The 14098-nt window shown below is 35.1% G+C and overlaps 1 protein-coding gene across 3 annotated transcripts; it reads left to right on the top strand.

The window, feature by feature from the left end:
- Window positions 1-3567: 3567 nt before the first annotated feature.
- LOC110686269 lies at window positions 3568-11420 on the top strand. 3 transcript variants are annotated; one of them, XM_021862894.1, is made up of 4 exons: window positions 3568-3761; window positions 4996-7070; window positions 7171-7261; window positions 11003-11420. In XM_021862894.1, exon 2 carries the CDS (start codon window positions 5015-5017, stop codon window positions 6611-6613), a length of 1599 nt encoding a protein of 532 aa, XP_021718586.1. In that variant the 5' UTR covers window positions 3568-3761; window positions 4996-5014; the 3' UTR covers window positions 6614-7070; window positions 7171-7261; window positions 11003-11420. The 3 variants fall into 3 exon arrangements, with proteins under 3 accessions (XP_021718586.1, XP_021718575.1, XP_021718580.1); XM_021862883.1 differs by having other exon boundaries at window positions 10993-11420; XM_021862888.1 differs by having other exon boundaries at window positions 4986-7070; window positions 10993-11420.
- The last annotated feature ends 2678 nt before the right edge of the window (window positions 11421-14098 follow it).

Below are 14098 nucleotides of genomic sequence, written 5' to 3'. Positions count from 1 at the left end.
TGAAATCATCCTCATCCGCTAGATCAAGTAATTCACTCATGGGACAATCTAATGAAGGAATATAACTAACATTAAATCCTTCATATCCAAGCCCATGAATAATGGCACCCAATTTCTCTGTAACAAAATCATGCTCAAAGATTTTAACAACCATGTTTCCTCCATTTTTATAATGCAATCTAGGATAATAAACAAGCCTCCCACCATGCCAGATTGTACGACTTATTGAATTCTACTCGGCCATTTACATTTAAATAAGTAAACAAGGCTATATTTGTGTTTTTTTTTCTGAATGAATTAATTAAACAAGCCATATATATTTTTTCCGACAAGTCAACTGCAAGATGCATGTACTGACAAAAAGACAAACAAATAAAAAAAAAATAGAGGTACACTGCCTTTTTGGAGAAAGTAACTTTCAAATATATATGGTGTTTGTTGGGCCACATTATACAACATAATATATGTATAAAACAGTTAAAATAAAAAGAGTTATTTGATTTTTTAACTTTGAAATACACATATAGAAAGTAACTTTGAAATACGGTGTAAGTTTTAATTTTATAAATAAAAATATGATTCCTTTAAAATTGATTTTAATAATTTTTGATTTTTTAAATACAAAAATGATACTTAAAATGAAAAATTAGAATATATATATATATATATATATACTCAAAGGGTTTGTTTATGAGACCAATGGACTAAGGGGTATCAGAACATACATTGAATGAAAACAATTTAATTTATACATTGTATCCGTTGGACTAGATTTCATGGCTTATTATTTTATTTTATTTTTGCAGAAAATAATTTATGCCCAAAAATTGATTGGACACATTATACAACATTATGTACATGTAAAACAGTTAAAATAAAAAGATTTATTTGATTTATTAACTTTAAAATACACATATAAAGATTCACTTTGAAATATGGTGTCTGTGTCGATTTTATAAATACAAATATGATTTTAAAAAGATGATGATAATTAATTTTGATTTCTTAAATACAAAAATGATAACTTTAAATGAAAATGTATACAAAATAAAAAAATAAAAAAAAAGTATTTCTTTGTACCTCCACAAGAATTGAACACAGGACCAATATCCATCATAACACAAGGGCAGGCATGTTAACTAGACCATTGAACTAAGGGGTATCAACACGTTCATTTGGTGTAAAGAAATTTATTTATCAAGTATATCTGTTTATCAAAATGGTTTGGTGTCTATTATAATTCCGACAAAACTTTGGTGTCCAATTACAATACCAGCAATGGTTTTGTGTCCAATTACAATTCCAGCAACAACATTACACCAAATTCTGACAAAAAAATTCTACGAAATGTTTACAACATTCATCCGTATCAATCAAATTTGTATTAAAATAATTATTATAATAACAGGTTATAACATTCTTTTATCAAAAATTATTAACATCAAAATTACTCTTAATAGTTATAAGCACCGGCGAATGTTTGGTCACCACGCCGAGGAAGAAAAAATTAACGGTGAAGTAATGAGCAACACTCGCACCGACAAACCATCACATGTCGCAACTTAAGTTCCCAAAATCTTGAATGATCTTCAATTGTATTTGCTCTCTATAAAGACTAGAGAGAGAAAAAAATTGGAGAGAAAAAAAATGAGGGGAAAAAAATCAGAGGCAATTTTTTGGGGGGATTATATACTAATTGAATAAGGTAGTTGAAAGTTTAGGGTTAAATTTGAAATTCAAACTTTAAATTTTCAGAAATAAGGTTTGAAATTCACATGAAGAGAAGGATGACCCACTTAAAAATAAAAAAAAATAAAAAAATTCCCTTTCAACCAATTGGGAATCTTGTACACCAAGTGTACCCCTAACATCTTTCGAAGTATAAAAGGTCTATATAATGAAAATATATATAAAGATTGATCCAACAATGTTTTACATAGTAACATATGTTTTTCATAATTTTTTACTCCCTTCGTTTCATAACAATCACAATACCTTGCCGACACATGTGCCAATGCACACCTTTAACCATTATTTAAACTTTGGACTTTTAACATTTGTAAGAAGTATAAAAGGTCTATATAATGAAAATAATCATAAAGACTGATCCAACAATGTTTTACATGGTAACATATGTTTTTCATATATTGGTATAAGTATAGTCAAAGTATGTATATAGATAGTGCAAAAGTCAAACTATTGTAATAATTATAAAACGGAGGTAATACTTAGGGGTGAGCAAACTGGGTATCTGGTAAAAATTTTAGGAACCGAATCCGAAATTGGTTGGGACCGGGTCCTAAAATTCGGAATCGGTATTGAAATTGGTTCAATCGGGTCCTAAAATTTAGGAATTGTAATTGGAACCACCGGGTGCCGGTTCCAGTTCCGGGTACCCACTCATGTATGTAATTGTTAAAATATAATACAAATTATAATAATTATTCCAGTTATTTTCATTTTTAGCGTTTAATATTTATATTTATATATACATAAAGCTATTTGTGTTTATGTTAGGTAGTAATAATACTTTTTTTTTTTATTTATTTTTTTTATTATTATACTAACTAGATACATTCAACATATTTTTATTATTTAAAATATATTTAGTTTAGTATATATTGGGTAACCGGGTATCCAACCGGTTTCGGTTCCAAAAAGTTGAGAATTGGAATTGGAACCAATTTTAACCGGTTCCTTAATTTATTACCCAGAATTAGAACTACCGGGTCCAATTCGGTTCTGGACCTGCCGGTTCCTAACGGATTCCGGATCCAATTTCGGGTACCCGGAATTTTTGCTCACCCTTAGTAATACTCTTATTTTCTTATTATTTCTTTCCTCTCCGAGACCTCCCTTAAGTGACATCAAGTTGTTTACCACTAGGGATGTCAATGGGGCGAGTCAAGTAAGCAACCCACCCCATCCCCGTCCCAATGGGGCGAGGATGGATCCTGGTTTGATGGGTGGTGGGGCGGGGATGGGGAAAAAAACTTTACCCGCGCATGTGTGATGGGGCGGGGGTGGATTCTAGGTTGTACTCGCGCCATCCCGCCCCGCCTCACGCGCCCACTTCGTACCCGCCCTATTCAAAGTAGTAAATATAATACATTGTTTTATACTAATATTATTTTTAAAAAATGTAACATTAACAATTTTATTTTTTTTAGTTGTAATCTATATTATGAAGTATTTGGGGGAGGCGGAGATTAGGCGGGTCTTGGGTGGGGGTGGATATCCAAGTGGAGGTAGAGTGGGGATGAGTTTGGAATTGTACCCGTCGGGACGGGAATGGGGATGAATTTTGGACCCGCCGCGGGAATGGGGATGGGGATGAAAATGTTTGGTGGGGATAAGAATGTCAATTTCCGCCCTGTCCCGCGAGAGCCTATTATGTACACCCGAGTGTACTGTACACCCGGATTCATTTGCTCATTCAATCAACAAATGAGTAAAAATATTATTTGCTCATTTATTGATTAAATAAGCAAATAGCCTCGGATGTACGGTACATCTAGATGTATATAACAAATTCTACCGCCCCGCCCCTAACATCCCTAACTCTAATTAGCATTTCAATACAGATTTTCTTAAACGGGGGTCGGTGACAAGTGAAAGAAGTCTTGGTCATCATCATCACCTTCTCTCTTTCTCTTTCTCCAAACTTCCCACCACTATCTTTTCTTTCTTTCTTTCTCGCCGTTGCTCTGAAGAAATCCTTCCTTCGTCCACAAGTCACTTCTTTCTCTTTCCTCCTCCTGGTACCTCTCTCATTTCTTCTACTTTTTTTTTCAGCTCCTTATTTTCCAACTTTTATTTTTCATTAATTAATTTTGCTTATGATTTTTTAGTGAATTCTTGACTGATTTAATTGTGTTTACAAACTTTTGATTTTTGGTTAATCACTTAATCAAATGGATCTTGTTTTAATTTTTGAATTCGGATTTTATTATATTCAATTGGGTAGATCGTATAATATAAATTTTCTTTGATTCCTTTGTTTTGTTTGGTTAAATGTTTGATTCTGTAATTATATCATGATTTATTCGACTTTTCTTTGCTTAATTCATGAGTAGTGTTTGATTGTGCAGATAGTATTTGTAGCAAATTATTTGAAGATATTTACTTTATTATTTCTAATTATGTACAAGTATTATAGTAATTTATACGGAGTATTGTATTGATTGTATTATGATCTTAATGCATATTGATTTGGATTGATATCGAATACTCATAAGTTGATGATACTGGAATTAAGATACAAGTAGTTTATTATTGTGGAGGAGTAGTTTTGTGTTTTTTATTTTGATTGGGTTGAGGCTTCCCTAGATTGCTGTAGCTAGGAAAATGACATTTTAAGAATATTAAAGCCTTGTATGCTGTTGAATGTTCCGTTAATTGCCGATATTTGTAGCCGCCTTGCTGTAGGTAGTTTAGTCCTATTAAAGGAAAAGGGTGGCCTAGGTTTTCTTAATTAGCATAAGTGTTGAAATAACTAGTGAATTTCAAGAAATGGGACTTTGAGGGAAGTTGTGTGACCAAATAGAGTTGCCAAGGATGTGATTTTTTGTACGTTTATAATTCTAGCGAGTTCAAGTTTGTTCTTGAACCTTGCTATGGATTGTTGGGTTTTACTCTTACTCATAAGTCATAAATCTTGGCACCCCCTCCTCAGTCCTCCCGCTTTTTTTTATCATGAATTTTCAGGGGAGGGGGTGTTTAAATCTATAGACATTCGCTTCTTCTTTTCTCTAATAGTCTCATCGTTTCTAAAAGTTCTTTTTGTGAGGCAATCACCATTTAGACAGGAACAATATTTAGAGACGAAAGTAGTAATGTACATGCATTCTATCTTAATCACATGGTTCAAATTTGCTGGAAAAGTCAATAGCTTTTTAGTTTTCTTTTGATGTACTTCTCTTTACATCTTGCGCATAGAGTGTTTTTCTTCTATTTTTTTTTATGTTATAATATAAATTTTCTAGTTTATTGCAGATTTCCTCTCATAGGAACCATGCTTGCCACTTCAAACATGACATCATGGGGAGTATCTTCAGATAGCTTGGAGAGAAGTGCTGCAAATGTGCCCAACTCTAATAATAATGTGGCACAACCATCTGGCAGCCCCCCAAGCCGAATTTCCCCCCCAGGTCCTGTTGCTATTTTGTGGGATATTGAGAACTGCCCTGTCCCTAGTGATGTCCGTCCTGAAGATGTTGCTGGGAACATCAGAATGGCATTACGGGTCCATCCTGTAATTCAAGGTGCTGTTACATTGTTTTCTGCATATGGGGACTTTAATGCATTTCCCAGGAGAGTTAGAGAAGGGTGCCAGAGGACAGGAGTTAAACTTGTGGATGTTCCGAATGGGAGAAAAGATGCCGCTGATAAGGCTATTTTGGTTGACATGTTTCTTTTTGCCCTTGACAATTCCCCACCTTCCTCCATCATGCTGATCTCGGGGGATGTGGACTTTGCTCCTGCTCTGCACATTCTTGGTCAACGTGGGTATACTGTGATCCTTGTTATTCCTTCAGGAGTGGGTGTTTCATCTGCCTTGTGTAATGCTGGTAGGTTTGTCTGGGATTGGCCTAGTGTTGCACGTGGAGAGGGTTATGTGCCTCCGAATTTGGACCCTCGTGGGGGATATGATAATGCTGGGTTTTTGACGGGTTTCCATATAAGTGAGAATATTGATGGAAATGACGAGGAAGCAATTGTCTATCGAGGACTTTCGCAAAGCTATTACAACTCAAGGGATTTTACAATAGTTTCTCAGTCTATATCTGAGTATAACACTTGCACTTCAGCTGGTTTGCCTGCCTTTACCACGTCACTAAGAGCAAATTCTCTTTCTTCTGGTTTGAATGAGGTTTCAGGCCCTACAACAGGTTCTATTGCTGTAATTGACCAAAATAGTTCAAATCGGTGGGTACAAGTACAACCTGGCGATGTAAACAATTTGAAGGCACAATTAGTAAAACTGCTTGAATTTTCTGGTGGATGTATACCCCTGGTTCGTATTCCTGCGGAATACCAAAAGGTGTTTGGTCGGCCTCTTTACATTGCAGAGTATGGAGCGTGCAAGCTTGTGAATCTCCTCAAGAAAATGTCAGATGTGATTACTGTAGAGGGGAAGGGTCAGAAGAAGTTTGTGTACCTTCAGAGTGTGAGGGCAGGCCTTTGTGCTCCTTCACTTGCACCAAAGAGTAATAAGAAAGGGAAAGAAGTTCAGGAAGAGAATATGGAAGCTAATGCTATTTGTGGCTCATCTGATGAGTTCTCTGATGATGAGAGAGTGGTTGTAGAAGATCAAGAGCGAAGAAGTGCTGCAGACAATTCAACTTTGAGTACAGCAGCACTATTTGCACTAGAAGACCAGAACTTGTTGCAGTTTAAGCATGAGCTGGAGGAGATATTAGTGAGCTATTCATGTGGGATATTTTTGAGTTATTTTGAAAATATATACCAGCAAAGGTACAAGAAGCCTTTAAACTACCGAAAGTTTGGGGTAAATGAGCTGGAGGAATTGTTCGAGAAGCTGACAGATGTTGTGCTTTTGCATGAGGATCCAGTGACTAAAAACAAATTCCTGGCTCCTGCTTTTGGTTAAAGGCTTTTAGCAGCCTTGAGTTTTAGTTTGCACCTTGATAAGAGAATCTGTGCCTGTGCTTTGATGCGGGTCATCCATGTGCCTTTTGAATTTGGGAAGAAATTGGTTTCACATGTTAATTTTATTCTGCATGTGCCCTATATGTTGCAAAGGTTACGACGAGGTTTTTTTTAGTTCAGAGTAACTGGTCAACATGTTGATAAGTTGATTGAAATAAGCTTGTGTATATTGTTGTGGCATTCTAGTGGCAAATTTTACTTATGATCTATTAAGCGATGAAGGTGGTTGACTGTGATGCAAAGCATGTTGAAACCATAAGGGAACAAAAATGTATTGACGCCTTGACGGTGCACTTTTCTTTTATCATATATTATAGCGGTGTCATCGAAAGTGCATTTATCATTCTAAATGATTCAGATTGGCACCAAAGCATTATTAAATCCCGCAAAAGTGTTAGGTAGGCTATCTTAATCTTTTTTGCTATTTCCTTCCTATTTTTTGCCATTCCTTTGGAGTTCTTTGGTTGATAACTTATACAATTAAAACACTATGGACAGGTGACACTTTATCGTGGAGCCTGCGGTGTCCATGCCTTCCACTTTGATTGTTAGGCTACATCCTTTCCATCAAGTAACTGTGATTTTTCAGGTTAGGAGTTTTTTTTTTTCCTCCCTTTCTTTCTTCCTCTTGGTCTCCTTAGACATATATGTGATATATCTGTTGATCCTTTTGCTTTATTTTTTCGCCTGCTTGTTTGCCACTGGGCATCTCCAGTTTATTCTTTGGAAAAATGCTTGGATATTGAGCTTTTAATCCTTTGATAATGCATTCTGCATAGTATATAGAACTATAGAAGCGTATTTTAGGCCCCAGGCTGTCGGGTTAGGATATTTGTTGATAATGCCAAAAAATATTGGCATTTCTGATATACTTATAAATTTGAGTCATTTACATCTACCTCTATGTGTATGTATGAGATTGTGACGGGAGAGTGGGTCATTTTAATGTGGATAATTGTTCAAAAATTAGGATGTTACATTTTGCAAATATGTTTTTCTTGTAGATATACATCTTTTTGAGGTGTTCATGCTTATCAAGAAGTTTTCTGTATTCGGTAGGTGTATTACTGATTCAAGATCGTAATCTTACATTCTTACTGGTGTTAAAGCACATTCTCAAATGTGGTTGGGCCTGATTACTTTACGTAGGGAGTCCTATGAACACATGAGATGTGTGGTTGTCTCCTCTGTGGTTCCAGTTATCAATAGTTAGCAATTTGGATAATTAATCTGGATTCATTATTCTTTCACAGCTGATGATACAGGATTCATTCTTGATAAATAACAATTTTTGGGCTTGCGTCTAGCGAAGTGAGCAGATTATAGTATAATTAAATGGATGGTGTACCTAGAATCTGATCATGCAAAATTGATGTCATTAATCCACAGCCCCGGTAGTTTATAAATCTTGTTAGGTTTCTATCAGGCGAGAATTAAGTTTCTTGTGATCTCTTATGTAGAGGTTCTGGATATCATGACTAGCTTAAGATAGGACTTATTTCTGTTGAGGCTATCTGGCCGTGGCTGTGACTGGAATGAATGTACATAAATTTTTGTAAGTAGCTCTTAAGTTAGAAGTCTTTGTGGTTGGGTAGGTAATGTTCCCTATGTATGTAACTATGTATTTATATTTGCTTGAATATCCAGGCTTATGATTGACTGATATTGGAGCACGTTTGGCATGCAAATATCTCAGTTTGTATTAAACTGAAAATCAGAATCAATGAGCATCTGTTCCACATTAAATTGCGGTTTGTGCAGTAATCTCAAAACACAATATGGCCAAACCAATGCCCCCTAGCCTTTTGGAATTAAAAGCTGAAGTTGTCAGAAAAGTTACCTTGTCCATCTCAAATAGGTGTAAAACGTACTTATTTAGCCTTTTAGACTGTTATGCATGTCATACAAGTAGCTCTTGAAATCTTCTGTTCTCTCTTATTGTCAATTTGCACTTATCTGTTTTGGATTAAAGGCCAACTAAAATTAGCCTTTCTGCATCCTTTCTTTCTGAGATTTGTGTACTCCACTTCTCCCCAAGGCCTCTACCTTTACCTTGCCAGGCCGGTATCCTCTTAAATAGGCTATGATGCATGAGCTCTCCACTTTGTCTTGCCCCTACTCATTTCGACCTGACTTGGCCCATTATAGTCATGTGAATATGAAAAGTGCAACTAGCACCTCCTAATCCATGGACCTGTAAGTGGATAATTATAGATCTTCTGGAAGATTAAGTCATAAAAGTTCCCTTTTCTATCTAAAATTTACATCTTATAACTTAGGCCCTGTAATGGAGCCACTAATCCCTAGCAAAGTGTGAGGCTTCAAGGCTTTTGATCCTTGCATTGAGGCAACATTGGTTTATATTCTTGTAGCCCGCCTTTGGTCATAGAGGGGCTATATTCAGATTGAGCTTTTTGACGAAGAAATATAAAGAAGTAGAAGGTGCTAGAAATGTGAAGAATGACAATATTTTAAAATGTAAAATTTATTGTGTGACTAAAGTAAAAATATTAGGGCTTAGTATTATGTTTTATTCTTTTTCAATTTGTATGGAAAATTTGTCAGTAAGAAGAAAACCTATAAATCGTTGGAGAATTCGAACCGTCTACGGAAACTGTCGATATACAACCACCCACCGACGACTTTTGTCCGTTGGTATACCCACCCCAAAAGAAAATACAAAAAAAAAAAAAAAATACAACAAAAAAACCGACCCCCATCCACTGCCCCAGCCCTCACACAGTCACACCCGAAACCGCCATCTCCCTCCTCCACCTCCCTCACTAACGCCCCCCAACCTACCACCGCCGTCCACCACCATCAAAAAAACAAAAGATAAAAACCCTAAAAGCACGTATCCCACCACTGTCACCCACCCAACACAAAAAATGAAAAAATAAACCCCTAAAAAAACCACTAAAACCACCCTATAAACTAACAAAAAAAAACAAAAAAAAAAAGTTAAAAGGTTTCTGAAGTGTACCTTTTCCCTTTTAATTTCATTCCCCCTTGTCCAGATCCCTTTTCTGAAATTCTGACTACTTCTTAAAGGTGTTCATTATTCTAACCTGTTAAACTCATGAATCAATTCCTGAGCTGCATACCCTTATGCCATATCTGAGCCTAGGTATCAGTGTACAGGAATTATGGCAGTGTACTTGTGTCTTTTCTCTTGTTGACAAATTTTTCTTTATCTTTCCTGAAGCAAGCAGGCATTAATTCTGCGGTGCTGAATTTGTCCCGTCTCTTTTTGAAACATACGAAGTATTTGTTACTTCTTGCATGTAGTTTCACTTGATGGCTACAAATAGTGACCCCCCAAAATGGAATCAAGCACCTCTGGTTCACAAATATCAAGATTAATCGGCAAATTAGTTGTGTTGTATCTGGTTTGCCTGTGTCAAAACTTTTATTTTCCTTGGGATGCTTCATGAATCATGCTAATAGTGAATGCACTCGAATTTATTGATCTTGAGCTGATGATTGTTGGCAATTCATATTAGGGATTTTCTCATTCAGAAGCTGACATTTAGATAATGGGCATAGGCAAATTAAGTAATTATTACTGTCAAATGTTTTGTTTCCCTTTGCAAAACTTGAATCAGTTGGCTGATCTGTTAATTAGTTTGTCTTATATCTTATAGTATATGGATTGAACTTCAGAAATATAGCTAAACTTCTGAGTTTATATCTTCAAAAATCTTAGACTTGGATGACTTGCAAGTTGCTAGAGAAGTTATAGTTTTCATAATGTTGTAGACTACTTTACTCAAATCCTTCATTTCACCTTAAGTAACCGTGTTGGGATTTTGACCAAAAACATATATATATATATATATATATATATTTTCTCTTAAATATAAAAAGTAGCCAAACCTGAGGGTTGGACATGTAACCGTGTCTGACACTAGTACCTAACGTAGGTCAAGCCTTTGAATTTCTTGCTCTGCATGACACATGTAATCTTTCCTCAAGCAAAGTTTAGGCTTTTAATTGGGCTCTAGTCTGAGGCTAGGCTAGGAAGATTGCTGCAAATCCTTAATGCTTAGAAGCAGCATACCAGATCACAAGAACTTTTGTGTATATACTTATTTCAATTTCTCAATCTCAACTTTTAATTCGCAAATAATATCCCAAAGAGGGAACATATGTATGGCTTAATTCCTTTGAATACGCATTGATAAATTGAGAATCAATATGCAATTTTTTTATTCTGCCATTGAAATTAACAGGATTAATTTTCCTTTGACAGTTCTGTTTAATCTTGCCTGCCTTTGCCCTTTGCCTCAGCTCTTTGACTGACTTTGATTCAATTTGAAGGAATCTGCAGGTGCCACAACTGTTGTTTCAAATTCATTTCAGTGTTCGTTTTTCTGCTTTACTCGTCTAAACTGCTGGAGAGGAGAGTCCTTGATAGACCTTGTCTGGTGATCGATGCATAACCCTTTTTATTCTCTGTATCTGTTGCTGGGTTTCTGGAACATGGTAGTCTGATTTGGTTGGTGCATAAGCATCTTGAAACCACAGATTTGAGAATCTTCATGATGATTGTGGAAATTGACATTATTTTTGTCATCAGGAATTTTGGTGTTGACAAATCTGATTCTGTAGCAACTCTATATTTGTTGTTGAGCTACTTTCACGGTGCCAAATTAGAAATCCTTGGCACTAAGTTTATTTATATGAGACAAAAGTTATATCCTCTGTTTGTATTTAGTTGCAAGTTTGCAACACTTCTATTTCGGCAATATACTTTTTTTTTTTTTTTTTTTTTTTTTTTTTTTTTTGGGGGGGGGGGGGGGGGGGGGGAGGGGGTTACTATGACCTTTTTCTGGCCTTTTACATTATACTGGATTACTGATATACAAATATTAAGTTAAAGTGTACCAAACAATCATGAAGTATCTTCTTAGATTTTTAAGCTACATTGTCAAAATATTAACTTTTTATAATTTTTATTTACTGATAGTTAAATATATTTAAATATATTTACGATTAAAGTTATACATTGGTAGGCGAAGAGAAACGTTGTAATTTATAACAACAAACATATGTAATAAAGGTTATGGACTTGTGTTAACCTGCTTTTTATGGAAGTTATTTACTCCTATTGTATCTATTTTTTGCTCCATTTAATTTTTCACGGTCCCCAATACGTGTTTTATAACGTATTTAACTTCATTTTTATGTGCGTAACAATTATAAAAACTTGATATCAATAAAATATATAATGAGACGAATTCAACTAGATCCCACTTGGCTATAGAGGGAGCCCAGGTTACACACTTTGATAAACGTTTATCAAATGGCAATTAAGTAAATATGGCAATTCAGTAAATATTTTGCTTCGTTTTCCACAAAATGGCTTTAATTTTTTTTTTTGGCTCTGTTGTCACATGCAATGAGGGACCCATGTTTAACGTCAATTTAACGTCTAGAAATAAATGGGGTTACTTTTTCAAAATAGAGAGTGTAAAAAAAAAAAAAAGGCCCGACAATAATTAAGACCCCATCTTCTTCATGGATGCAGCAACAATCCAGCGGCCGGCAATCGATTGCTCCTCCACCTTCTTCTTGCTCCACCTTCTTCATTTTTTTTTTGTCCTTTTCTTTTTCCTATTCCATCCTTTTCATTCTCCAACTTCTTCCTCCTCCACCTTCTTCTTGCTTTACTGCTCCATTGTAGTAGCTCAACAACACCACTATCACCACCACATTTTCGGCGGCAAAAACCCTAATTAAAAAGGGTAAAAAGAATGGTATGGTTAACCCTAAGTGGAAAGGGTTGCGTCTTGCTTCAATTGTTGAGTGCTCCGATTCAATCAACTCTAATGGTGATTAAAGGAGAGAGGAGGAGAGAGAAAATGTCAGTAAATACCATCAAACGTCGTCAATTCTACAGTTAACACCGTTCATCCCAAATGTCACCATTGCCCTTACTTTTCCAGATGAAAGTACAACTGACCCTTGGTAAACAACCCACGTTTCTCATTGTTATAAACTTGAATTTGCTCTTGACTATATTATCTCTTATAAATTAATGAGAATTTATGGTCAAAGATTTAAAATTTTGACCTAATTATTTAGAATGAGCAAAAAAAAAATAGGGACAGAAAGAAATGTTTCAAAATTGGTCATGAGGCCTCTCCTTTCCGCTAAAAAAAAAAAAGTTCTAAAAAATTGTTTAACTCAACCAATAGTATCTACCGTTTGTATTTTGAGAGGAAATTACTCACTATGTTAAATTATGTCTTATAATATCCATCAATTAAGTAGTATAAACAAAAATTTGATTTGGCTTCGAAAAAATAAAAATTTGATTTTATGACTCTGTAAAACATGTTTTAAGAAAAGTATTTTTTTTTTCATTTTCTATTGTTTGGTTAGTAAGGATGAAAACTATTTTTCCAAATGAGGAAAATATTTTGTCTTTGAAAAGAAGGTATTCCAAGTTTTCCTTCCTACTCCTTTGTCCTTACATCCCTTACCTCTTCAAGATTCGGTGTTGTTTCTTTGTCTTCGTTGTGAGGGGTTGTCTAATTGTGGTTATTCCTCTTTGTCGACAAGAGGCTTCTTGTATACAAACTCTAGAAATTACTTGTCTTTCTCGATTCCTTTTGCTGTAATCCTTAGTGGTCATCACTCTACTTTAAATCCTCTGATAACCATTGATTTTCTATTGATTAGTTTTTTTGTAAATTTAATTTAGTTTAGTTAGTATTTTTTTCTTTCCTTTTTGTTTTTATCATCTATGGTTTTAACTTCTGGTTATCTAGAGATAGGGGGACCATTATGCTTAAATGCCTTTCCAATAAAAAAATAGTACAAATGAAATAATTTTCGTGTTAGCCTAAAAGAGGATTTCTCATCCTCTACTAAGTTGAGGCCACAAAGAACCAACTTAGGGGTAAAAAAGTAATTGCATAATGCCCCTGTTTTAATTAAAAAGAATACAAGAAAAGTTGAAAAGGCATGGGCCCCACTTGGTCAGGTCCTTTTTGCAAATTTAAAATGAAAAGCGGAGATGAGACGGTTTTAGGGTATTGAGGCGGGAGAGGAGGAGAGAGAAAGCAATTTCATTTCCAAAAATTTTCATAGGGAGAGCAAAGTGAAACAAGAAAAACCTAAAAATTGCGACCTGAATTTCTCCGATACCAAGTTCAGGCAAGGGTTTGGGAGCACGAATTTGCCGATCTTTGTTCGTCGTTGTTCCCGAAATTTCCCAGAGTAACCGATTTCAACTGACGTAAATTTCCGTGTACTTGTTTCGTGTTTTTTTTTTTGAACTAAATTTTGCTTCATAATTTTTAGTATCAGTAAATGTCGACATCTTCCAATTTATTTGTTGAATTTCGTTGAAGGTTGTTGAATTTCGTGTATTTGGGTTTTTTTTTTTGAATAAAAAATTCGTGAATTTGGGTAATTA

The sequence above is a fragment of the Chenopodium quinoa genome, unplaced genomic scaffold (assembly GCF_001683475.1).
Source record: "Chenopodium quinoa cultivar QQ74 unplaced genomic scaffold, ASM168347v1, whole genome shotgun sequence".
In the NCBI taxonomy this organism is placed as follows: domain Eukaryota; kingdom Viridiplantae; phylum Streptophyta; class Magnoliopsida; order Caryophyllales; family Amaranthaceae; genus Chenopodium; species Chenopodium quinoa.
The sequence above is the reverse complement of the archived record's forward strand: the minus strand, read 5'-3'. Positions and strand labels throughout refer to the sequence as shown.